Raw genomic sequence first — 23,686 nt, forward strand, 5'->3', positions numbered from 1 at the left:
GAAAAACTGCAAGGGCTGACAGTACCCGTATAAGGAAAGGTTATTCGGAGGATATCAAAGAAAGTGGGACATCAGCTAAGAATCACGTGAAGAGCGATAGAACGAAAAGTGATAGGCGTAAAGTTAAGAGATGGGAAGACAGAGGTATGTATTGTATAGCAAACAGTTCTAGCTGATGCTTTAGTATTGGTGAAAAGGAAGAGAAGGAGTTCACCCAACTAGCTTGTGAATTTTTTCACAGTCGTTTGGAAGTTGTTCGCGGACGAGCTTTCTTAATAAAAAAAAAAGTTCCAGACGTATTCTGGCATTATTGACTTCTTAACAAGAGCATGGTGAAATGGTGATGCGTAGTAAACTGACGCGCTCACTTTATGTTGTTATATTATGGCCGTAAACAAAAGCAACAGCCGAAAAACCATATTTCTATTGATGCTAGCACAATAATAATGTGCCACCATAAGGAGGCAGCAAATATAGTAATGAATACTCGTAATAACGAATACTGATGAAAGGTTTCTGATAATCTTTTATTGAACACATTATTCAAAAGTGAGCTGCCTTTCCCGAACAGTGGATGAAATAAAATGTTCAGAAGTGCAACTTTAATTGAGAGCAGTAGGATGTTTGAAGAGGTTCTCCGCATCGAATGTACCACTTATTTGTATTATTTTTCTTAAACCCCCCACTTGGGCACTCAAAGTCATCTCATCACCTTGCAATGTGGCTAAGAAAGGTCGTCCCGTATACACAGTCGTGCGAAAATGAGTAAGTGCATATCTCGGCGTCACACATATCTAAGCGTGACACATGTCTAAGCAATGTCAAGGGGCTACGACTGTGGAAGAGACCCAGAGTGCATATTTACAGCACGTTACAACGCAAATCAATAGCAGCGCTCATAACAGATGAAATGGTCCTTCTTAATCGCATTGACGCCAGTGCGGTGGGCATCTATCTCCTTCACTCTCTCTCACTCTCTCTCTCTCGCTGTTCCATTGAACTGTTTTACGCGCACTCTACTGAAGGTGACCAAGAAACCGCGGCATCCTTGGTCTCTATTTCGTTCATTTCCAACAAGGTCGTGAATTAAGTGGGCCGTTGTTTCCTGTTCTGGATGAGGTTCTGGATTAGACGAGCGGAAAGCTGGCCAGGGTGGCGATTCCGCACTGGTTGTTGGCATCCTTGGCTAGCCGCATGTAGCCTCCCTGGCCCCAGTTCTTGCCCCAGCTGTAAAAACAAGCAGCACACGACAGATGTGACTGGATCAGTTTAGACGCTGTAATTTGATCTTTTTTATAGGTGGAGATTACATAGGCGACGTCCAACGTTGTGTGAGCCAATAGTATGTAACAGATAGAAACTCCGTTCGGAAGAAAGGCTGTTTCAATACAAAATGCAAACAATAAAAATTTTACAAGACGTGAGTGGCTAGAACGCATTCTAAGATGCATCACAAACGAGTTGTGTTCAGGGGGCGTTGAAAGGAAAATACCGCGGCGGTCGCATTTCGATGGGGGCGAAATGCAAGAACGCCCATGTACCGTCGATTGGGTGCCCGTTAAAGAACCCCAGGTGGTCGAAATTAATTCGGGATCCCCCACTACGGCGTACCTCATAATCATATCGTGATTTTGGCACGTGAAACCCCAGAATTTAAAAAATGAGGAACTGGTCTTCTCTGTCTTTTTTGGATATGCGTGTCTGCTCTCGTATAATGTTCGTCTAGTAATGCCTCGCCAACTGGCTCGACAGGGCATTTAATATTATCAGATAACTATAAATTAGTAAACATAATTACTTGCAAACGAATGAATTACATATTCTTTTTTTATCAGAGGATCGGTATTTTGCATACTTTTGACTAGTACCGTGCGATTTCCTTACCTGGAAGCGGAGTCTTTGTTGCAACAATCGAATAAAATAATAAACAAGACTCACCTGTTTTTAAGGATCCAGTACGATGTCCCATCATCGGCGACTCCGTAACCGACGACTACCACGGCGTGGTCCACTTCAAACATGCCACAGAAGTTATCCTTGTAAACGCCTGCGTAAAGTCATGACAAAAAAAAAAAAAAGAATTTTTTTAGACAGAACAGAACAGAACAGAATTACATTAGATAGATAGATACATAGATAGATAGATAGATAGATAGATAGATAGATAGATAGATAGATAGATAGATAGATAGATAGATAGATAGATAGATAGATAGATAGATAGATAGATAGATAGATAGATAGATAGATAGATAGATAGATAGATAGATAGATAGATAGATAGATAGATAGATAGATAGATAGATAGATTACCTTCCGAGTAAAACCGGAAGTTGGGCAGCTTGGAGTAGACGGCAGCCGAGATGGGTCCCACGGTGGCCACGGCTACCTGGAGCATCTTTTCGTCATCACGCGGCAGAACCACCATGTGGCCGGACACCGAGGCACCTGCTGTGCTGTTGTTGAAGCGGCACGGGCCCACCTGCGAGTGCAGAGAGAAAGGAGCGATGCACGCCGTCACCTGCAGGTGTAGCAACTATTTTCTAACCGCATATCACGCCCCGAAACGTTGATGCGTATACAGCCGAACGCCAATTTAGTAAAACCCGCTTTTACGAAATTTTGGATATATATATATATATATATATATATATATATATATATATATATATATATATATATATATATATATAAAGTGTGTGTGTCTGAACGAGAAGAAAGGGAACCGGGGGGGGGGGGCGGCGTGGGTATCTATAAACTCAGGCATAATTTCATACGAAATTTTTCAGAATGCCCCTCCCCCCTGAGAAAGAGTAAGGCATTGAAGTCGAACTACTCGAAATTTATCAGTACACTTTTTGCCCATGGCGCAGGCACGCCCAAACTGGTTGTTATAGTTACGCTTTGTTTAGCTTACGTGAGCCGACTTCGGACGATACTTCTAACGTTGGGCAATAATTCAGAGCAATAGCTTCAAGAGCGCGGAGTGAGCGACCTTTGCCACGTAAGGGTAGCTGTCCGCAGTGTCGATGCTGCCGCGGTCTCGGGTGCAGCGGAAGGCGTTGTCCATGAGTCCCCCGGCACAGCCGCTGTTCTCGTAGGCCTCGCCGCAGCAGTCCAGCAGGTCCTGGACACTCAGCTCCACCAGGCGGCCGGTCTTGCGTGCGTGCTGGCCCTCGATGGCGGCCGCCTGCGTATGCCAACGAGTGTTTGCGTTGAATGAATGAATGAATGAATGAATGAATGAATGAATGAATGAATGAATGAATGAATGAATGAATGAATGAATGAATTGACTGTTGATGGCCTGATTTATTGACCGATTTATTTATTTATGCACTTCCTGATTGACTTGGTCATTATTACTTCTATGTGAAAAGGAGCAGCCCTCACCATTATACGAGTACATAGGCTGACTGTAAATATATTTCAGCGTCATTTTAATATTAAGAAGGTAATTCATTGATGATTTACATTGATTCGCTAATCGATCGCTTCAGCTGCACGGAAGCTCAACCAGGTTCGTGAAATACAAACGCGTATACAGCCGAACGGCTCTACAACGAAATTACCGGTATAACGAAGTAAAACAGCGCTAGTCCTCGTCGCTTCTTTGTGTTCCGTGTATGTTTTTGTGCAGGTCAAATCAATATGGGATACAAACCAGCCCGGTTTCACACTTTCATAACGAAGGATTCTGTATAAACGACCGATTTCTTATCTTTCATATGTGTGCTAGTTGGAGGGCTGCGAAATGATTTCGACCGTCTGTGGTCTGCGCATTGGAATCTCAGAATGCTGAGAATGTGGTCTTCATGCATCTAGCCCCTGTATGGGAGAGCTCTCACTAAGGACATTAGGAGAGGAGGGGGGGGGAGAGAGAGAGTAGGAGGTGTTGCTAGGGAAACAGAGGGCCACTTCCGTGACGTCGAGTACATAGGCGCTGAAAGTACTTGAGTGCGAAATCACAGCTCTCGAATCGCCGAAGAGCGTCAATGAAGGACAGTGACTAATTAACATCACAAAGGCTAAAGAAGCACATCGCAAATAAAATGACATAAGTACAGCAAATACCATTCCCACAAAATTTCACAATATAGAAAGAAAGACGTGTCAATGCGTAATTTACATTGCAAATATTCAAAACACGAAATTTCAGTAGAGAGGGAGAGGAATGAAATATGTCACTGCTTTAAAAGAAAAATGAAATACAATATACAATGTCATATTGACCAGATAAAATATTTGCATACGCAGTTCTTATTCTATATAGTTTCATCGACAATATGAATGAGCTCCAAAATCTCTTTCAGAAAAACATGTGCGCGTTTTTGGAAAGTGAAATTGTTGACCCGTGGGCCCTACGACATTTTTGTTAGTTTTGTTGGTCTCCGACCACTTGTTACTGTTTCTCAAAGATGAACTGACTCGTTCGTAAAGGAGCGCAGTAATAAGTACAATATCAGGTGTTTATTTTTATGCGGAACACTTTTAAATAAGACTGTCATATCTAGGCCTCTGCCGTTATTGCTGATAGGCCACGTGGCTAGGTGGACATAAGCAGCAAAAACAATCTTAAACGATAATTTAGCTAACCAACTTAATTATGTTAATTACCTTTTAATTACTAACTTAAGACACGTGTTGTTATTTGCTAAATTGAAGCCGAGTAGCAGGGAAGTCACGTCTGCTTAGCAGAAATCCCAAGACGAGCGCCACTTTCGAGATATGCGACATTAATATGTGCTACGAAATACATTAGCGTTCCAGTTAACAATTCATCAAAAGTGTGCGTCTATCAGTTTGGGACGATCTGAACTGGAAGGCCTGAGCATTTTTTTAGCACATTTCAGGGGGAGATATCTCGAAAGTGGTACTAGTCTTAATGTTTATGCTAAGCAGACGCGACTTCACCATTTCTCGACTTACGTTTCGCAATTGCAACAAGTGCCTCAAACTTAATAATTAGAAAGTTAATTAGCATTTTAGTTAGTTAGCGAAATTATCATTGAAAAATATTGTTGCTGGTTATGTCCACCTAGCCGTGTAGTCTATCTGCAATTTTTTTAAAAAAGGGGCGTTAAAGAAAAGCACTTAGACTAAAAAAAAAAGTATTTTTTAAAAGATTGTATTTTCGTGAATTTCGCTGTAATAGGTTGATTATTATAAGAGGAAGTGAAGGTCAAAGCATTATTTCTTGAATTTCGCGCTGAAACCCCCAGCACTGGTACGTCAATGTGACGTCACGGTTTTGAAAGTATTTTTTTATCTCGTATTTGGTTTTTTTTTTTTTTTTTTTTGCTCATTCTAAGTGCTCGAGACTTGCTAAGTTCAGTCTTCGGCTCCTTTAGACTACAGTGTAGTCCATCTTTGCCGATAAAAAACTTAACTGGGCTCGAGAACACATCATCAAAGATTTATGACGTCACAGCGAACTGGTAGGCGAACTTGAAAGTGGCGTCGCTACTTGTCTTTTGTTTATGCGTCTCTTCTCGCTTACCGAGCATCGTCTCACAGTAAGAGATACTTTTTCTTTTTTATATATTGTAGAAAACTGAGTAATACCATCCTGAGACACGTGCCTCGTACTATTATATATAGCGCAGTCCCTTTCGAAATTAACTAAGCCACAACGTAATATATTCATCCCGGATATGAATTCAGATGCATGCTGAACTGTGTGGAAATGGTTTCATTGGTTTCTTGCCATTAGCTCTTTGTGAAAATTGACAATTATTTGACCTAGACAGTTCTGTCGTGACAGGCGGCGAAAAGAACCCGCGGACACGCGTTTGGAACACCGCGAGAAGGCATGGAAATGCTAGACGAGCAATCCGCACGTAAACTTACCACACTGTGTTACATCATCACCACCGTGTTTAATTAATTAAAGTAAGCAAAAGTTGTTTTTACTATAACTAACGATGGAAGACAGCTGTTTTGTGCACGTACACGGAGATGTTGCTTTCAGCCTCTAATCATAGCACTTATACAAAAAACGTCTTTTTCGTGTTTGTAACTACCAGTAGCTAATAAGAACAGACTGGAAAAGCGATATGTCCCTGAGCTTTTTTCAACTCTCCCTAAGATAAAGTTCAACTTAATTTGGAAGACAAGGTCATCTTAGCTGGCTTGACACGGGTTTGTCACATCTGAGATCTGGGTATCTTGTAATCACTCTAAAGGGCCCCTCACCAGGCCACATAACGAATTTTGGTTATACGCTGGAAGTTATTGCGTGCCCTCTAAGGACTGTCCTACGGCAAGAATTTTTCAAATTCGTTCAATAATAGCAGAGATGGGAATTTGAAGTGCCGCCAACTCATGATTTCCGGAGGTGAGTGTCACCGCCAACACGGACACTCTCCACTTGCCCCGTCTATCCTCCGCAAGCGAAATTCCTTCCCTGCAACCTCCCATACTGGAGCCGGAGGATCGCGTGACGAGTATCTCACAGGCCCCGCCTTCTTTTTTTTTTCTCGCTCTCTCTCTCTCTATCTCGTGCTTTTGGTGAGTGTCGCACTTCCGGTGACGGTCTCGCGCGCGAGCTGCTTCGTTTGTCTCGTTTCGCGTAGCGGACGATTTTGAGCGCTGTACACGAGAACACGAGTGGTATAAGTCAGTGCTACACGAACACTGAGGCAAACACAAGCGGATCCCATAGCATGATCGCGGTGCTGAAACACGGTAGAAAATGACGTAGTTTCGTTCTCCGTGCGCGCGACTGCAGGACGTGGGAACAAGCAGACGAAACGGGAGTACATCTCTCTTGCTACGGTACGACGTAAAACATACTATTATTTCTCTAAACTTTAACTCGTATATTGAAGCAACAGACCGAACAAATAACTGTTGTTGCCTTGAATAATTCTCGAAGTCACGTGTCATTTTGAGTGACGCCAAAGCCCTTCCATGTACGTAGGCGCGCTTGCGCAATCGACGTCGACTCTCCGGCTGGGAGCGCGGCGCCCGCGAGGGAAAGGGTGAACGGCGTTTGGTTTGAAATTTATGCTCTTTCCGCGGAGCGTAGCGATGTAATAATTAGCAGACACGATCGTTAGCGCGCATTGTATGCACTGCTCTTCTCAGCTCAAAATGGCCAGACCTGGTGAGGGACCCTTTGAGCAAAAACGGCTCTTTCGCGCTCCTAGGGTGTCCTAGTAAGTCGCAACAAGTATTAAAATCTAGGTCTCAACGAGGAAGACGCACGAATTAATTGTAGACTAGGTAATATTAGGGGAACAGGCGTAATTAACGTCATTATAATAAAAAAGATAACCACATTTATTGTACTCCTGTAAAGGGTGCACCGCCGTAGATATAGAAATGCTGAGGTAAAGCACACATGACCTTTTCGTGAAAAAAAAAAGAAGAAGAAGAAAGGGTCAATTAAGTGTTCACGCTAAAAACATGCTCGACGTAATTGCGTGTGAAATACAATACAAATAAAATACAAAATGAGGGAATAAAGAACATGGAAAAGAGACAGGAAGAGACAGAATGCAGCGACATAATCAACGTTTAAACACTAAATCATTTGGACCACCATGTACGTCGACCTTGTCGTCTTTAGCCTCGAAAGGTGGTTGGCGCTTTCCTTTTTTTCTCTTCAACGGCCCATTAAAGGGCCACTAAAGGATAATATTATGTCGAGCTAGATCAATAAATTATTTGTCTAGAAGTCGATCATCGTTCCCTGTTAACCGATATGCCACTTTGTTGCATAGAAAATTACCGCCGAAGGTATACTGTTGCTGCTCCTAAATTTGAACCACCCGCGCCAAAAGGAGCGAGTTGACGTAACCTCCGCGTGACCTGCCTTTGTTCGGCGCTCCCTGCAATTCAGCCAGCTGACGTCACAGAAGAGGTACCGTAGTCCTCAAGTGGTTGTGCCGTTCCTATGTTCCATTTTTGTTGTTCTCTCGCTTGCAGAAGCCGTGTTCTCACTACTAATGACGAATTCGTCATTACAGAAGCCTAATATTTCAATGTAGCTTGACCTAATACTTTACTTTAGTGTCACTTTGAAGTAAGTGCACTAAAACGCCCGTGTGCTTGCGTTGTAGTGCACGTTAAAGAACCCCGGGTGGTCAAAATTAATCCGGAGGAGCCCTCCACTACGGCGTGCCTCATAATCAGAACTGGTTTTGGCACGTAAAACCCCAGAAAGAAGAAGAAGTGTTCCCCATAAAAAAAAGAAGCATCTGGTGTATAAGTTCGAGTGTGCATAAGGCGGGAGGACTGCCACTCACCGCACTGAAGGCCCAGCAGGCGCCGCACAATCCCTGGTCCTTTACGGATGAGACGAGGGTGCTTCGCCAGTCGACCGACTTGGGCAGCGAGGTGTCCATGTTCTGCGGGGGCAGGAACGTCGACTCGTTCATGCGACCCAGTGGGTCGCCGCTGACTCGTACGCCTGAGCCCATCATCTCTTCGAACTCCTGCTGCAGCTGCACATGGAGACAAAATAAAGGCCGCTTATAGCCGTGTAAAATACTACGCAATTGCCCTACTAAGGAGTGACGTGACAGTCATACCTGTAGGAGTGTGTGTGAGAGAGCGAAGGATAAGTAAAGCAAGAAAGTTAACCAGGGACGAAGCCCGGTTGGCTACCCTGCCCTGGGGAAAGGGTGATGGGAGGAAGCGATTAAAAAGGGGACAGAAATTCCAATAATCGTGCCAGCCGATGTTGTTAATTCTCAGCGCTGTATCACAGACGCTCGTTCATCCCTGTTGCCGTCAGAAAGCGCAGCAGCGCTTTTGTGGCCTTCTGCAGATGTGATGTACGAGACGACCGTGGTCCCAATATGTTGTCCAATGAGAAACGTACTCCGTCCCGCTGGTTTAGAGCGGTGCGGAGGGCAAGCCTTTCATCTTCAATGGACGGGCAGTATGGAGAGAAGTTGTTATTCATAGGCTCTCAACTCTAAAGAGAAACGGCTAAAACGGAAGAACGTTAAAAAAGTTAATACAGTATCAAGTGTACGGTTATAAATAGAGACTTTAGGTGAAATGCCTATTTCTTCCTTACGCCCTTGTCGCGCCTAGTTATAACATATAAGCACCATCTGTGGGTCTAGAAACATTTCAGTGGAACCTTTATCGAGGGCACCTATAAATGCCTATTTCTATGTTGGTACCCAATATAAGATTTTAAGAGCCTAAAAAAGAAAAAGAAAACATTTTGCCGGGCTTTTTCCTACCATAATCTTATAGTTCATTGGGGAACTTGGCTGAGAGAAGCCGAATATTACCACAAGCGTTTTTCCGGTGCAAAGGATGTTATTAATAGCTTTACAGCAGACGAGAGCATCGCTGTGAGAAGGGCTTTAAATGCTCTACGCAATTATACACTTGGAGGTGACACCGTGCTTGTGCGCCCGCTTCACATTTTTAGCCGACATTACGGAGAAACTTGAATGCTCGGGCGTTATTCTGAACCAGAATGCGGGGCTCACTTTGGACGTTCAGGAAGGGTTCGCCACCCTTCCCAACGGACATGTTGCTGATAGAGTTAGTTCGAAATTTCAGTCGCTGATAAAGTTAATTCGAAGCTTCAGTTGTCGATAGAGTTAGTTCGAAACTTTATTCTTCATCGGACAAAAATGCTGCGTTTTAGGTACTAGAAGAACTGTCAAAGGTTCTGACGGGCGAACATTCAGAAATTCGAGAAAGCATTGGATCATCGAAAGTTACGAAGTAAAAGCATGCGCCGCTAAATTCGGTATATAGATGTTGAGCGGTCCTTTTACGTATGCAAACTAATATTCGGTGGAAAAAAGGCACAGCATGAAACCCGTGCATCCTGAGGCGGTGCTTGTTTGTCACTGCTTCCACAACTTTTCTCATGGTGTCTAGTCACACTAGAGTTTAGATAAATATTTTGTAATCTACGCAACTTGCCTCATTCCATTATACTGAGAAAATAAAATTAATTTCACAAAAAAGGGGTTTGTGGACCTGTGTTCATTAGAAAATCATAATTTACCCTCAGATACACAACTGAAGTTATAATTTGAGCCTATACATATGTCTAAATGACAGTATTTGGCGCCTATATATGCCTTCAATGACAGATTTCATGTCTGTTATATATAGTGCCTAAAACGACATTTTTAATGTCATAACATCTGGTGTCTAGACAAACACATGTGAACAGCATATGACATATAGCCCTTTAGATTTAGGGTATTTAGATTTTGGGGGTATTGAGCCCTATTCTCTTTAACCTAGCTATGATTGGCCTTGCTGAACTATTACTCAAGACAATACACCTGTCGATCTACGCCGACGATATTTGTCTTTGGTCTTCTGCGGTGACTCGTCTTCAAGTGCGCGCAAGAATTCAGCGGGCAGCCACCCTAACTTGTTCGTATCTCAGAAAACAAGGCCTTACTATGTCCATCGAAAAATGTGCGCTCATTGCGTTTACGCGCAAACCCATGACACCGTACCCTGTTTCTCTCAATGGCCAGGCTATTACATACCAGAAGTCTCACCGCTTCTTAGGTGTGATTATTGACAGGAACCTTTCATGGAGCCCCCACTGCATCTACCTGAAGCGGAGACTAATTTCGATTATACATATAATGAAGTTCCTGTGTGGAAAAACTTGGGGAACGTCGGTGCGGTCCATGCTGCAGCTGTACAGAACACTGTTTCTGGGCTTTTTACGATACAGCTTGCCGGTTTTAGCGAATACATGCAAAACAAATATTCGTACCCTCCAAAGTTTGCAAGGCCAGGCTCTGCGGACATGTCTTGTACTTCCACGATGCGCCTCGACTAATGCAACAATCGTGATTGCTAGAGACTACTTGATTACAACATACATTACGGTTGACAACCTCAGAGCACACATTCGACACCGGTGTCGCGTACCTAGTCATCACATTGCTGCTTTGCCGGCACAAAGACCTCAGGCCACGTTTTCGAAACTTGTTGCGACACATCGAGGCTGCCTTCCATCGGGATTTACACCAGCAGCAAGACCACTGTCACCCCCGTGGTGTCTACGACAGCCACAAGTACACCTCACGATTCTGGGAATTACGAAAAAGCTCCGTCATTCCACGGTAGCTCTACGACAGTTGACATTGTCATTGTTTAACGATGCATATGAACTAAGAACGCAGGTTTACACCGATGGATCTGTATCAATCACCAGCTCCACAGGCGCTTTTATCATCCCGACCTTACAAGTCACGAGGAAGTTCAAAGTGTCCCACATAACGACTTCTACGGCAACAGAACTTGCCGCCTTGCGTGCTGCTGTTAATTACATCGCAGAAACACCACCTCGAAAGTGGGTCATTTTTTGTGACTCCAAGGGAGCCCTTCAGAGTCTGCAGTCAGCATTACGACGCAAAACACATGAACAACTGGTGTTTGAGACCAGAGAGGTTCTCCATCAAGCCCTCATGAACGGACATGACATCATCTTTCAATGGCTGCCGGGGCACTGTGGCATCGTCGGTAATGACCTTGCTGATGATGCCGCCCGGTCAGCTCATAAGGAAGCCCTAACTGTTCCTATACCCTTATCAAGGACAGACACAGCGAGGGGCCTTCGTTTACGAGACAGAAACGTCATGGAGCAGCCCGATTTTTACGTACTGTCATCTCCACCGGCTGGATCCTACACTGAGGCTACAAATTCCATCGAACTTACCCCGCCGTGATGCAACTTTACTGTGCCGCCTGTGGTTAGGGGTGGCTTTTACGAAAGCGTACTCATTCCTTCTGGGCATGTCCGACACACCAATCTGTTACTCGTGCAACTGTGAGGAGACGGTGGAACACGTGTTGTGTTTTTGTCATCTTTATGAGACCGAACGCGACATTCTCCGGAGTGTGTTAAACAAATTAGACAGGAGACCGTTTTCAGAGACAAAGATTCTTGGACCGTGGCCCCACGCGTCGCAGGCTCACAAAGCGACGCGGGCATTGTTAAAATTTATGAAGTCGACTGGCCTCAGTGACCGACTGTGAAGTGTTGGACAACCGCACGTGTTCATACTGCGAGTACTTTCTTCCCTCTCTCTCCTTTCTTTTCATCCCTTTAATCCCCTTCCCCCGTGTAGCGTAGCAAACCGGACGTGCGTCTGGTTGACCTCCCTGCCTTTCCTTTCTTCTTTTTCCTCCTCCTGCTCCTAGATTTAGGGTGTTTAAAGCCGACGTTATCGATAGGTCACAAACGACCCTATAGATAGGAGGCATCGCAATTTTCTAAATAGTGCCTTTCCAAAACTTTCAGGTGACGAGAAGCCAGAAAGTATAGGCGACATACACATGCAGGCGGATCTCCTCTGGGGATATCCTGTGGGGATTAGTCGAAAAGCTGGAAGTAGGCTTTGCCACACTATTAGATTTCCCTGCACAAGATGGCCGACCTCCTGCTCACGGCACCATTGGGCAGAGGGTAGGCTTGAAAACAGCAGGGATGTTGTAAGGAAGAGATGGTGGCAACTGTAGCGCTGGCTATATTTACACTTCTAGTGCGACATCCGCCAGCTTGTATTGGTCAAACAAGATGTGAGAGGAAGCGCACTTGCAGAGTTTGGCATATCCCCTAGCTGTCCTCCCCCATCACAAGTTAGCAAACTTCAGTAACGAGGCCAACCTCAAAGCTCAAGCTCGCTGGTTCGATCCTGGACGTGGCGGCCCAATTTCGATAGAGCGAAATGCAAGAACGTTTGAGTACTTAGATTTAGGTGCACGTTAAAAAAAAAAAAAACATCACGGGGTCATTTTTTTTTCCTGACGCGCGTTCCGAGGGACCGTAATTAAGTTTTATCATACCATACCATCATGTGCACACTACGGAATTCCTCATAACCTACCTCATACCGCACACTACCTCATAATCAGAAACCCCAGAATTTAATTCATTTTTTTTAAATTTTAGTACAGTGCTCCTAAGATGCCGTTCCTGTAAGTTCATCTGCTCATACGTGATCGCGAAATTGGTCGCCACTCATCTACAGACTGCACGCCACTATACGCTCGACTCACCAGGTCTCCGTACTGGTTCATCTTGAGCTTGTAGGAAACAAGACGCCGGCCGTATCGCTCGTTGTGCTTGGCGATCATGTAGCGGTTGTCGAGGAAAATCTTCTTGCGGAACAGTTCCTCCTCCACACTGCTGTAGTTCTTGCCTGAAATGAAGTGAGATGATACCATGAATGTCCTCCGCGTATGTTCATCTACAGCGCCCTGCTCAGTCTCATTTTGACAGGCTCGCAGCCTCATTGAGGTGCACAAATAAGCATGGTACAGGATAATTGGACCGACAGCCTGAGTGGCTAGTGGCCGGTCCAATGTAAAATAGGTTATACGTCATTCGTATATCTATTTATAGGCATGACGCGTTCTCTCTTCGCTTATGAAAATAAAGCATTCGTATATAAATAGGTTGTGCATAAAAGAGCCCTATAGACATGATGCATGCACTCGACACATTCTTGCAATAATAAACTATATACACATTTATGTTAATCATTTGAGAGCAAAAATCCCCGAACAGAACTAAGTGTTGTTCGTGACTCAGATTGTTGAGCAAGGCAGTACAATTTACACGAGAGCTTAAAACTGGTGGAGACTTTTCTTTAATTAGTATTTTATTCCACATTTCCTTGTGCTGACAAATTCAACGACCCTCTCACTCTCGAATACGTTGTGACATCTTGGGAGGCTAAAGTTTCCGTTTAATACACGCCTGGTGTCGCGATTATGTGATCAGCGTATGCTGATTGACCATTGGAAGTTACAGCTGATAATGTTGCGAACGATAAATTAATTTTTGGTCACTTCTCATGTTACTTCTGTCGCTGGTTTTCCCTCTAATACTTTCTGTCCCCAAAGGGGAACAGCGCGCCACAGGCAAGATATGCTGTTTTTCGCGTGTGGCCGCGTCATATCAAACTTAAAAGGAAATTAAATGCGTTTAGCGCTGTATAGAAAGTTACGAGCGTTTTCGTCAACCAAGGATTATCGGCGAAGGCCTTCGTTCTTCGACTCTACAGAGAAAATCGCTGGCGAGAGGAACCGCTGCTTTTCGGCGTGTTTTTTTTTTTTTTTCAGAGTGGTCTCGATGCATTTCAAATGGAATCGATGTACTTACGATATAAGGCCTTGAACTCGGTCCACTGTGCGTGAACCCAGAAGTCCGGAGATGCGTGTGAACCAGTAGCCACGAGGTACTCCAGGAACACAGCGGTGAAAATCCACAGAGATTTCATGGTTGCTCTGCTGGCAGTTTAGGCGAACAATGAATACACGGTTCGGTTAGTTCCCTCCGAAATCGCTTTTGGGATATTTCTTTGAAGACAAAACAAAACAATGTATTTTATTTACACTTGACACGAGTTCTCGTTAAATGTATAAGTGCGTTATTGAAAACTTAAAAGAACGCCTGTAATGACACTGATTTATTATGTACTAATAAGCTTATATCATAGTATTAGAAACAACCTTCTGTTGCGTAAACATTTTAAAAATCAGAAAATAGAAACTATGCGTTGAAAAAACGCAAACGTTGATGAAATGCGCCGTACTTTTGAGAATACGCTGCTCGCAGGTGGCTTTCAATAGCGTTTACAAAGCTGTTTTATTGGCTCCAATCGAAGCTATGTCATTGCTTAAAGGAAACGCAGAAGAGCACTAAATGGAGCGAGGAAAATGTGGGGCTGAATTGAAAAAGCTTTTCGTTAGTAACTGCCGTTTCACATTGGCCGGCATTATTCAGTAATAATACTAATAACATCACGATTGGCCGAAACATGCTCTTGCGAACTGTTCTAGTGACAGTTTCCGCGAATACGGGTCCAGGGGGGTTTACTAACATCTCAGAAAAAGTGCTAGGAGTCACGGATTACATATGGCAAACATTCATACTGTCGGAGCGGATTTCTGATCCGCGAGAAAATCCGCCACTCCGAAAAATTGACCAAGTGCCGAAAAGTGGCAAACGCCAACTTACTTCTTGGGGACTGCAGAAGAGAAGAAGAATGGATGTGGGTGCTGGCCGCCTTTTTAACCAGTGCGTTGAATGTTTTGTATTCTCGAAGAGGGTTTCTATCGCTTTGGCGCGAGTTGTTGTCACGGTTTTGCCCACGGTGCGCATGTCACGCGCACGAGCTAAACGCTGATCGGTTCGTCAGATTTCGGTTGACGCGGGCAGCTCCGCAGCTATACTCCCACGATGTCGTCGATAATGAGAACAGCGGGCTCGGTGTCAGCAAACACTGGGCGCATATCGCCTCGCGGTGTTGATTCACGCTGCACTGGTTGACAGCGTGGGATTTTATTTGTTTATTTTGTGCTCGTTTGCTCTTTGCATCCTGCCGTCTGCATGTCTGCCCCGGAATCGATCACGCAATACCCAGCACAATTGCAAAGACGGTGAAGATGCCACCTCCTGTGCTGAATTAATGGCGACGCGGTGATGTAAGCGAGCAAGGCTAAATAAAGAAAAGTGTGGACGAAACAGTTGGAGGCGACACATCGGGAAGGGTGTCATCATGCCTCTCAACATCACGCCCATCAACGTTTAAATAACGGGCCACAGACAACCTTGAATTCTGGTGGATGCAAAATGAGTTTCGTCAGTGCAGTTTTATTCACTCCCTTTTTATATCTGACTGTTCGCGGAACTTACACGCAAACCAATGCGCTAAATATTTTCATTAGAAATACTCATTGACGCGCCACAAATAGACGTTCACGTTTTTTCAAGAGAGAGAAAAACTCGGCGGTAATGCAGTTCCACTCAACGTTAAAGCTGGGGAAGTGCGGAGCAGTGATTCGTCGGTCTTTCTCTTTTGTTTTCCTTGTGTTTATCTTGTTTTATCATGTGTTTATCTTGTGTTTAGCAATCCACCATCCGTTCGGACACCTGTGCTAAGGCACAATTGGTGGGAAACCGCCACGCACATGGAGCCAAAGCCTTTGCTGAGGATAGTTAGAACCGATTTTAACGAATATCTGTTATTAATGCACTTAATGCTTGAGTATTCCTTTCTTTTAAATTATTCTGAATCATGCTAGTTTATTTTGAACTGGTTTTGATCAATTATGAACTTGTTTTGACCCTGTTTTGAGCACTTGTCCTTGAGCGTGATCACGCTACAGACGCCGACGCCGACAGCCCGGGCCCCTGAAGTGCTTCGCACTTAATATGAAATGCCTAAATGTGGTGCCAGAGTGCAGATGCGTGCAGAAATGTGATTTTCCCTGGGACGGCAAAATATTACCGTGAAACCATCAGTTATGGATTTGCCCAGGCACACTATATATCCGGAAGTTCTTGCTGAGACGATCTGGCCTCCGCAATGACCGGCATTCTTCCTCCAGCAAGTGGAGTCAAGATCGCTGTAATTCGAGAGCCTTGCTGGACTTCCTGCACGATGCAGGGTCGCATTCATATTTATGAGTTCTTAATGCTGTTGGCATTATTTGAGAACTTCACCCAGATTGCTGTCTGTCCGTCCGTTCGTTTGTCCTCGGCTAACGTCACGCCAACTTGGGTCACTGTATAGATGCATCGGGGGATGCTGTGCGGAGGGAACTGAGTTCGAAACCAACCGTCGGACCCACTTGGGTCCCTGGGTATGTGTCACTTGACGCTTTTCAATGAACTTCAAGAAAAAAAAAACCACTCTTATCTAAAAGCTAAACTGTCGCCATCTGATGATGAGTGGAAGCTCCATTGGGAAGAATCAAAGTTATGGCAAATTGAAATTGAAGAAGCTAAATACAATTTTTTAACCATGATGTTTCGAACATGTTAGCTAACAACAACAACAAAATCTTGAAAGTATTAAACTCAAAACCATCACCGTGATTCATAACGAAGGACAACGAGTTCCTTCCGCCATCAGAGGTCTCTAATGCAATAAATTCTTTATTTTGTTCTGTTTACACAAGTGAACTTCCTGTTCCCACTAGTATTGACTTCGGTTTTGTTACCTCCATCATGAATGCTATCATAATCACTTGTAAGTGCCGCAGGGCTCTGTGCTAGGACCCCAGCTCTTCCTAATATACATCAATGACCTGATAGCAGGCCCATCAATTCAAGCCAAATTATTTGCAGATGATTGCGTTGTTTTTACTGAACTAACGTCAGCAGCTGACCAACTTAAGCTCAATTCTTACTTAGATCAAATACATGAATGGTGTAGGAAATGGCAAATGTCACTGAATTTGGAAAACAACTGTATGAATGACAGTATCGCACAAACACGCTCCTTTAAAGTTCAACTACAACCTGTCGGGTACCCCGCTAACTCGAGTGACCGAATACAAGTACTTGGGCGTAACTTTGACTTCAAATATGAGTTGGATGAGACACATTGACAATATAGCAGGCAAGGCAAATCCAAGATTATGATTTATTCGACGGACTTTCAAACAAGCACCCACAAAGTCCAAACTTACCGTATACAAAATGCAAGTTCGTCCTATAATGAAATACGCGTGTGAGAAAAAACGCACTAAAATTAGAAGGTGTGTAACAGCGTGCCTTGCGCTTCATTTTCTCCAAGTATTACTGCCAGGACTCGGTGTACCCGCTTTCTGAAAAGGCAAACCGTACCTTACTTAAAATGCGAAGGAAACAGAAAAGGCTGAGCCTATTGTACAGCATTATGAATCACATGGTGCTGGTAACAAGGAACGCTACATAATCGAGACAAAGTCGCGGGTAGTAAGGAATAAACATTCAAAGTACGTGAAAGAGGGTAGATTTTCCAAGGATTGTTTTAAACATTCTTTCACTTTGCAAACTGCAAGAGAATGCAATAAACTACCGGAGAGTGTGGTAAGCGCGACTGATTGCGAGCAGTTTCGATCCCACCTTCAACAATCCTCTGCGTAATGGCGCGTGATTTCAGTCTTTCTGTTACCTTATAGTACTGTACTAAGTGCCACAAGCTGATGCACCAAGTGTGATGAATTGTACGTTCTTCTTAATATTGTTTGTTTATACCAGATCACATGCACTGCTGTGTGTTTATTGTTGTATAGCATGTAATGCGTTATTGTACTCACTCCTATCTTGGCCCTGTATAAAGGACTGATAGTATGTTCGTATAAATAAATATATAAATAAATAAAGGAGTAATAAAGGTTTATTTTCGAAACAGTTTCCCTGGTGGGATGTCTGGTTTTACTGGTGGATTCCCTGATGGGAGGTCTCCTCATTCCAGGAACCCTCTGGCCTTCACTACCTCCTTGGCCCTGGCGACGAGGCGTCGTTGTTGTTCCAGGTCCTCGGAGACGATCTTGGCCTCCCACGTTTCGATGAGGTCTTCGCTTTCTCGTCTGGCGTTACGGTCTTTCGGTGAGGGCGATGCGTCTGTGTCTAGCTGCCATGGGCACTCAAGGACCAGGTGCGCCATGGTGTCCGGTACACCGCACATTGGCAGAGATATCCTTGTAGCGTTGGGTAGATTCTACGCATCGGTATTCCGTGGGTGTAGGTGTTACTTTCTAGACTTCTGAGTGTGGTGCTTTCTTCTGTGTTTAATCTTGGGTAAGGTGGTGGCGGGTACACCCTGCGTTCCAGCCTGTGATCTTGAAGGATCGCTGAGTAGGTGATGGGTAAGGTCTCTGCCCCCGTTGACCCAGGCCGGGCGTAGTAGGAAGGGTTGGCCCAGCAGGCGTGATAGCGGGTGCTGCAACGTGTGCCGCTTCGTTCCCTTCCAGCCACTCGTGCCCAGGAACCCATGTCACGCAGGTGTACGGGATCGGAGTGCTTCGGGCGCTTCAACATCTTAAGAGCTTCTGTCGACACGCGATCCTTAGCGAAGTTTCTGACAGCTGCTTGAGAATCGTAAAAGACGACAGCTGCGTCCATGCACGTTGCAGTCGCTAGGGCAATCGCCACCTCTTCTGCAGTCTCAAGGTTTTGTGCGCGGACTGTGGCAGCTATTTCTCTGCCCTGGTAATCTACGACGCTCAGGGCGTAAGCGCTTCGTTGCGGGTATTTGGCTGCGTCGGTGTATCTGGCGGCCGGATCTTGCCTGTGTCTTCGCCGTATAGGGTATCCACTCGGACTTGTCTTCTTTCCTTGTGGTACGTGGGGTGCATGTTGCGTGGGATTGGTGCTATGCACAGGGATTCGCGGATTTTCGGGGGAATTCTTTCTTTTCGGTCCATGGAGGCTATAAAGGTCTCACCGTAGCTTAGCCGTTGGAGCACTGATTTTCCGGTGGGCTTGAGCTTCAGTCGTTCTAATTGACTGGCTTTGTGAGCTTCGGCTAGTTCTTGCCAGGTGTTGTGTACGCCCATCTTGAGAAGTCTCGTGGTCGAAGCCGTGGATGGGAGCCCCACGGCGATTTTGATGGCTTTGCGTATTATAATGTGGAGTTTTTCTTCCTCTGCATTCCTCAGCGCGAGGTAGGGCGTGCCATATGTTATTCGACTGATGAGTGCTTGCATCCCGCGTAGCGTGTCTTGTTCTTTAAGGCCGCTTCTACATGGCTTGCAACTCTCCTGACGAGATACGTAAGCTGTGACATCGTTCGCTGTAGTCGCGGGAAGATGGCCGCCCCGGACCCGTTTTTGTGCATGTGTAGCCCTAGAACTCGTAGGGTTTCCAGTTTTGGGATGGGCGATCTATTGAGGGTGACGCTGGGATCGGGTTCATCGTAGCCGGGTGGTCTGCCTCTCGTTCTTGACGTGAGGATGAGGTGTTCCGATTTCTCGGGAGCACAGCGGAGGCCGCATTTTTGCAAGTATAGCTCTCGATACTATCTACGGCTTCCTGTAGGCGTGTTTCTTCCGTTCCGGTGTTTGAGGCCCTTGTCCATAACGTGATATCAACTGCATAAAAAGCGTGTCGTAGGTCTGGTATGGCAGTCGAGGAGGCTGGGTAGTTTGATCATGGACGACGTTGAAGAGCAACGGCGATATGACCGACCCTTGCGGGGTGGGGTGCCTTCGTTCGGTTGTCGGAAGCTGTCGCTGCGGAGGTTGCTTATTCCCACGGTGGCCGTGCGGTCCGTGAGGGAATTCCTGACATAGTCGTATGTCCGCGACCCGCAGGGGGCCGTGGAGAGCAGACGTGCTTAACGTGGGCTCCCGCTTCTCGTTCCTCTCAACCTCGATCACGGCCAGCGACCAAAATAAATAAATAAATAAATAAATAAATAAATAAATAAATAAATAAATAAATAAATAAATAAATAAATAAATAAATAAATAAATAAATAAATAAATAAATAAATAAATAAATAAATAAATAAATAAATAAATAAATAAATAAATAAATGGCATATAGAAGGTGCTGTTGATCGTCTTTCTAACAGCTAGGACTCCTGGTCCAGACGGAATCTGTCCAAAACTACTGAAAATAGCTAAACTAGTGATATCTCTCATTTTCGCCTGTCTTCTTCAACAATCTATTGATCCAGGATGCGTTCCTGAGTGATGGAAATAACTAAAATAATTCAAGTATTTCAGTCTGGTGACTTATCATCTGTCTCTAATTACAGACCCATTTCACTGACCAGTATACTAAGTAAACTATTAGAACACATTATATATCATCAGCAATTATAAAATACCTAACAGAGAACAATCTTTTCTTCAACGAACTCGAGTTCCAACAGGGTCGCTCGTGCGAGACGCAGTTATTCGAGCTAGTCACCGACCTATACCAAGCTATTAACAACTCATCACAAATAGACACAATATTTATTGATTTTCCGAAGGTTTTTGGCAAGGTAACTCATGACTGTTTATTAATGAGACTTCGGCTGTGTTAATATAAATAGTAGGACTATGAACTTGATCGCTAACTTTTTAACTAACCTAGACTAATTTGTAACTGCTAATGAATTTTATTCTCCGCAATCATTAGTAGAATCCGGGGTCCCGCAGGCTCTATATTGGAACCGATGTTATTCTTACTATACGTCAACGACATCAGCAATAAAATCACATCTATACAGTTAGATGATTGTGTAATTTATAGACGAATTATTAAACCTTTCGGAATGGACACTTTGCAATCTGACCTCGCGAAAATTGCCGACTGGTGTAAACAGTGGCCAATGGAAATAAATGTTTCGAAAACTAAGACTACGCGTATATCTTTCGCTAGAGCTACTAACTTCAAGCCTTTCCTGTTGCTGTTCATCGGGTACGATGAACAACATTGTTATCCCTAATGCGCACACAGTAAAATGTTTGAGAATTCATTTAGGTTCAAACATTTCATGGAATCAACCCATCGATGCTATTACTAGCAGTGCGCGCAAAACTCTTGGCTACATTAGGTGTGACTTATACCCAGCTTACAAGTCTGCTAAATTATTAGCTTATACTATCCTGGTAATTTAAGAAATTGAGTACGGGTCTTTTATTTGTAACCTGCATCAGTCGCACCTCATCAACAAGCTCGAGTCAGTCAAAAACAAAGCAGCCCGCTTCATTACGAAATATTTTTCTCGACCGTCTGGCATCGCTGTTACATTAAAATATCTCTGAATCTGTCCTCACTAGAAAATCGAATAATGATAGGACTTCTTTCTCATTTTCACAACCGTTATCACTGCAGGTCGTCTGTCAGCGCATTTGTCATCAGCCCCCCCCCCCCCCCCCCCCCTCATCGTATCTTCCCGCGCCTGGATCACCATGCACATTAAAGTGCAGCCCATTCTTGCGTGCACTAACTTCTTGAGTCATTCGCCCCTCTTTCTCACAACGAATCACTATATATGTTACCAAATGAAATCGTATCCCTTCTAAGTCATGATGAGAGAGAGAGAGAGAGAGAAAGAAAGGAAAAGAAAGACAAGGAGGTTAGCCAGTGTAAATACCGGCTTGCTACCCTGTACTGGGGAAAGGGGTAAAGGGAATAAAAGGTGATAGAAGAAACAAAAAAAAATAAGTCATGATGAATTCCCGGCAAAACTAAACACTTTTGATTCTTTTGTTCATTAATTCAAGACGACAGTGTATTCTTGTGCTCCACTTTTTGTTTTACATTTTTTTTTTTCACCATATTTTGATGCTCCGTGCGCACATGGCTTTATTTCAGGTTAGCTGCGAGGTCTATGTACTGCTTTAATTTTTCTCTAGTTATGTTATTCTTTTATCTTAACATACCGTGTCTGTTTGAATGTGTAATTGTCTTAACAATCATTATCTATTAAAATTCTGTATTGTAACTATCATTGATTTATTGTAACACCCATTGGGGAGGGGGGTTAATGGCCATAATGGGCCTTCAAGATATTGGATGTGTTCTCGTGCCCTCCCATCCCCCCTCCTTTTTTTCCCCTAGTTTCTTCCTATGTTCCTTTTGCACATGGTAGTTAACATCGAGTTCATGATACTGCTATATATTTTTTCTTGTTTCCTTGTTTCATTCTAACATGCATGATTTGTATAAATGCATACTGTATTCATGTTTAGGAAAATAACAGCGCTGGAACGACAAGGACACAGGCAAAGAACACGACACAGCGCCAGTGTGAATGAACATGAATTCCCACCAACTCGCCCAAGTTTCTCTTCTAGCATATTGTATTCATCCATTTAGTGTAACACCCCAATGTAATGCCTGTATGGACCCTTAGGGCTTCTTGGAAAAAAAAAAATTTTTTGACGCCAACCTCGGTATGTGTTTGACGGCATTGGGTATGTGCCACTCTTCCGTGGCACACAGAGAAAGATCGAAATAAGCTTTATTCTGTAACCAGGCACACGTTTCGTTGGCCCAGAAGTGGGTCACCTCCAGAAGTAGGTGACCAGGTATCCATGGCTCGGAGAATCATGATGATGACGACGATGAATAAACCTTTATTGAAACAGTGACTTGTCACTCGAGGTGGGAGGGTCCCTTATTGCAGGAACCCTCTGGCTTGGACCGCTCGCCGGGCCCGAGTTGGCACTGGTCCCTCTTGGAGATCGCCGCCTCTCACGTTTCAGTGAGGACGGTTGGGTCTGCGTCTGCTGCTGTAAAATGACATTTCCGGTTTCGGGCGGAATCAAATCCACGTCATATCTAATCGAACACTCTTGTCAGAATGTCTGAAACGCGTGGTCTTAGCGTTGGCGCCGCCATATAGATGACGCAGCACGAATCCAGAGGGAAGAGAATCGCGGCTGCGCAGTACACGCCTCAAACGTGACGCGTTTGGGCGGTGGCAGTACGGTTTGCCGCTACACTGCTTCAATTATAATCGCATTAACGCTTACGGTCATCCTGAGGTCAGTTCCGGCTGAATTTTGTTTTTCGATTTATAGTTTAAACACATTTTATAAATCACCTCGACAGTTCCGCCTTTGCAGATGGATTTCTAGACTAAGTGAAAACTATCTGTACGAAAAATCACGATCTTTAGGAAGCTAATTAGAAAGACCACTATGTAAATTCGCTTAGGGCACACGTTGCAATCGCGAAAGGGAGTCCGAGCAGTAGTGAAGTCACGTGACTCATGTCTGCCTAACAAATATGCCAAGCATTAACTTTAAATTAGAGACAACGGTCCCCATAATATGTGCCATAACTGCACTGGAGTTCGTCCCGAAGTGCTTTTGGAAAACTGCTGACTGGAACGCTAGTGTATTAAATAAGGACGAATGTATCGAAAGTAATGTTAGTTTTAGGATTTCAACTAAGCAGGCAACGACTTCCCTACTGCTCGATCGGCATCAATTTCGCAATTTTACC

General features: G+C 44.3%; 2 protein-coding genes across 3 annotated transcripts in view; both read right to left on the minus strand.

The window, feature by feature from the left end:
- Nucleotides 1-23,686, minus strand: part of LOC119461488 (procathepsin L) — a 392,372-nt gene that overhangs the window by 82,412 nt on the left and 286,274 nt on the right. Inside the window, exon 1 of one of the 2 annotated variants that reach the window (XM_049673125.1) lies at nucleotides 23,444-23,455. The exons of the other annotated variant lie outside the window; for it this stretch is intronic. The gene's annotated coding sequence lies outside the window, so the exon portion shown is untranslated. Of the gene's footprint in view, nucleotides 1-23,443; nucleotides 23,456-23,686 lie in introns of those variants that run through there. 2 annotated transcript variants of the gene reach the window in all.
- On the minus strand, nucleotides 543-14,243 carry LOC119462233 (procathepsin L). Its single transcript, XM_037723580.2, has 7 exons — nucleotides 14,123-14,243; nucleotides 13,015-13,157; nucleotides 8,253-8,450; nucleotides 2,996-3,190; nucleotides 2,314-2,482; nucleotides 1,939-2,047; nucleotides 543-1,227 (listed from the first exon to the last, which is right to left on the minus strand). The coding sequence occupies exons 1-7, from the start codon at nucleotides 14,238-14,240 to the stop codon at nucleotides 1,128-1,130; spliced, it is 1,032 nt and encodes a 343-aa protein (XP_037579508.1). The 5' UTR covers nucleotides 14,241-14,243; the 3' UTR covers nucleotides 543-1,127.

Source organism: Dermacentor silvarum, chromosome 8, assembly GCF_013339745.2.
Source record: "Dermacentor silvarum isolate Dsil-2018 chromosome 8, BIME_Dsil_1.4, whole genome shotgun sequence".
In the NCBI taxonomy this organism is placed as follows: Eukaryota; Metazoa; Arthropoda; class Arachnida; order Ixodida; family Ixodidae; genus Dermacentor; species Dermacentor silvarum.